Source organism: Phalaenopsis equestris, unplaced genomic scaffold, assembly GCF_001263595.1.
Source record: "Phalaenopsis equestris unplaced genomic scaffold, ASM126359v1 Scaffold000287, whole genome shotgun sequence".
NCBI lineage: Eukaryota > Viridiplantae > Streptophyta > Magnoliopsida > Asparagales > Orchidaceae > Phalaenopsis > Phalaenopsis equestris.
In genome coordinates, this window is record NW_018164729.1 from 569084 (window position 1) to 571597 (window position 2514).

The 2514-nt window shown below is 34.5% G+C and overlaps 2 protein-coding genes across 3 annotated transcripts in view; one reads left to right on the forward strand and one right to left on the reverse strand.

Annotated features, from left to right (window-relative positions):
* LOC110025032 (meiosis-specific protein PAIR3) overlaps positions 1–2514 on the forward strand; it is a 42076-nt gene that overhangs the window by 19233 nt on the left and 20329 nt on the right. The gene's annotated exons all lie outside the window — the stretch shown is intronic.
* LOC110025057 overlaps positions 2378–2514 on the reverse strand; it is a 2572-nt gene continuing 2435 nt past the window's right edge. Inside the window, exon 3 of the mRNA XM_020725321.1 lies at positions 2378–2508. Within this exon, the coding sequence (XP_020580980.1) occupies positions 2378–2508 (131 nt within the window). The remainder of the gene's footprint in view (positions 2509–2514) is intronic.

The window sequence follows — 2514 nt, forward strand, 5'->3', positions numbered from 1 at the left end:
CTTTCCCTTCTCGTTGCTTCTCTCAATCTTCAACCGCTGATTCTCCCCGATCATCTGCTTAATAGAAGCATGGAATATTTTTTCTGCGACATCTGTTATCCCCCATGGCTCGTTAAATGATAATTGGGAACTGAATTTTATATGGATTTTGCATAATTGATTGGCGTTTGTGCTTATTTCAGTTTCGGGCATTATGGGTTCGCATTTATGTTTTACGGATCTGAACTTATTTATATTGTTTCATAGATTATGAAATATGTCGTTTCTATTTATGTGTTTGATTATTCTGTTTACGTATATATTATCATTTTAGGCATATCTGAAGAACCTGCGCATTCACCGATTTAATTATTTTAATGCTTAGTTTTGCATAAATGGTATTTTGATTTAGGTTTTAAATTTCACCTTAATTTGCTTTTAACTCATTGTTGCGACTGCTCAAGTATTTAGACATTTTTCAGTTATATTTACTTCATCTGCATCTAGACATTCTGGGTAAGTTCTGTGCCCCACTATAGTGGCTACTGTTTTCCTCAATTTCCTCTCATTTCATTACTTTTTGTGCTGATTGAGGTTCAAGTGGATGAGATACATTTTTGTTTCTGTAGCTTTTCTTCAACAATTGTTGTAGCCGTACATCTCTTTTTGCAGCCATTTTGCTTTGGTTCATGACAACAATGCACTTAGCAAGCAGATGCTCTGTTTTTCGTGGCACTTGAAAGAAAATTATACTTGTAGGCAGTTCTACTGCAGTGTTTTTTCCAGTAGGATATTAATTTGTAATCACCTGTCTTTATTTTTTTCACTTTTGAAGTTGTTGAACCTTCTTATATTTTGATCTACTGCCTCTTAAGAGTTCTAGGTTGCTTTCATGTTTGTTATTCTTTCTTAATTTTCTATTGATGCTGCATGTCAGCAACGTTCTTCTAGATTCTGAAGAATTCCATATACTTATCTGATAGCAAATAACCAGAAATCTAAAATCATCCTTCTTGTCATATTATTCTGTCCGCACTACATAGATATCCGAGTTTTCATTTTTTCTAAGGTATTTTTGAGCTGAGCTTAAATGAGCATACTGTTTATTCATATTTAACACATTATAAAATTTATTTGTTTGAAATAAGTTTGTGCTCAAAGTGGCTCGTGAATAGTGTGTTAAGGTTTGGCTCAATTCAAATTCGCTTGTTGAATTGCCAATAGGAAAAGCTTATAATAAACATTATTTTTTTATTTATTTAATTAATTTTAGCCAAAACAAGCCAAACACAATCCAACAAAGATATGTTCATGTTCACGTTCGGCTTGTTTATAAATTGAGTTCAGCTATTTCGAGGTCAAGTGCTAGTTGATTGCGAAAGATGAGTTTTTTTACTGCCCTTAAGCTAAGATTATGAAAGGCTATTAAACAAGGCTAGTTAAGCATGCAAATATTATCAAATGAATTTAATATATCTTCTTGTAACTTTTATGTGAGGCATTTTTTATCTAGTTTTTATTAATGCCATCTATGATGGGATACAAAACAAAAACATAAAAAAAATTAGCCATCAACTCTTAACTTTAATAAACTTCTAAGGCAGGTAAAATGGGGAACATTTCTTTCCTTCCTCTTTCCTCAACATCACCTCAAATGACCCTGTCAAACTTTTGAAGTGACCTAATCTGGCCTTCTTTCTTGCTCGCAAGCTTTGAGTGACTTCCACACTTGCAAATCTTCATGCTCTCTCACACGCTTGCCTTTCTCTCCCCTTTTAGACTCATAACTGCTTGTTGTTTGCTTTGTTACTGATGTGGTCTTTGTTCTCCCTATGACTCCTGCCTTTGTATTGATTAGGACCTTAATAGGTTTTGGGCAGAATATGAGGAAGGGGATGGCAGCAGGAGGTTTGACTTAGGGTCTGTTTGGGGCAGCTGCAGCTTATCCAGCTTCTGCTGATAAGCAGCTTATCCTGATAATCTGCTGATGATCAGCTGATCCGGATAAGTTGTCTGGTTGTTTGGTTAACGCGCCTGGAAAACAGCTGATTGTGAAAAATTGACCCTTTTGCCCCTGGTCTGAATAAGCAGTTTAACTGTTTGGTTTGTGCGTTTTGTAAACAGCTTATTTGTAAATTTTTTGAGTTGAATGAATAATCTGTGTAGCAGAATGTTATTTTCTCAGATATCTAGAAATGAAATTGCAAAAAAATTTAATAATATTTATATAACTCAAAAAAGTTGTGATTACATCAAGAAAACATAGTGATATAAAAGAAAGTTCAATACATATTTATGAAACTCTAATATGGATTATAGAAAGACCCCAAAAAAAAGAAGAAATAACATGTTAAAATTACAAGGAAAAATATGACAATATTGAGTTTAACATGTAAAGTCACATCATGACGAATGTTGCCCGTTTCTGATACCTCAGATCCCCGAGCAAGCGTGTCTGAATGGGGTGCGGTATACACGGAAGAACTCGAACCATATGCGGTGGTCTCCTGTTGTGGTACTCTCGAACTCCTAGTA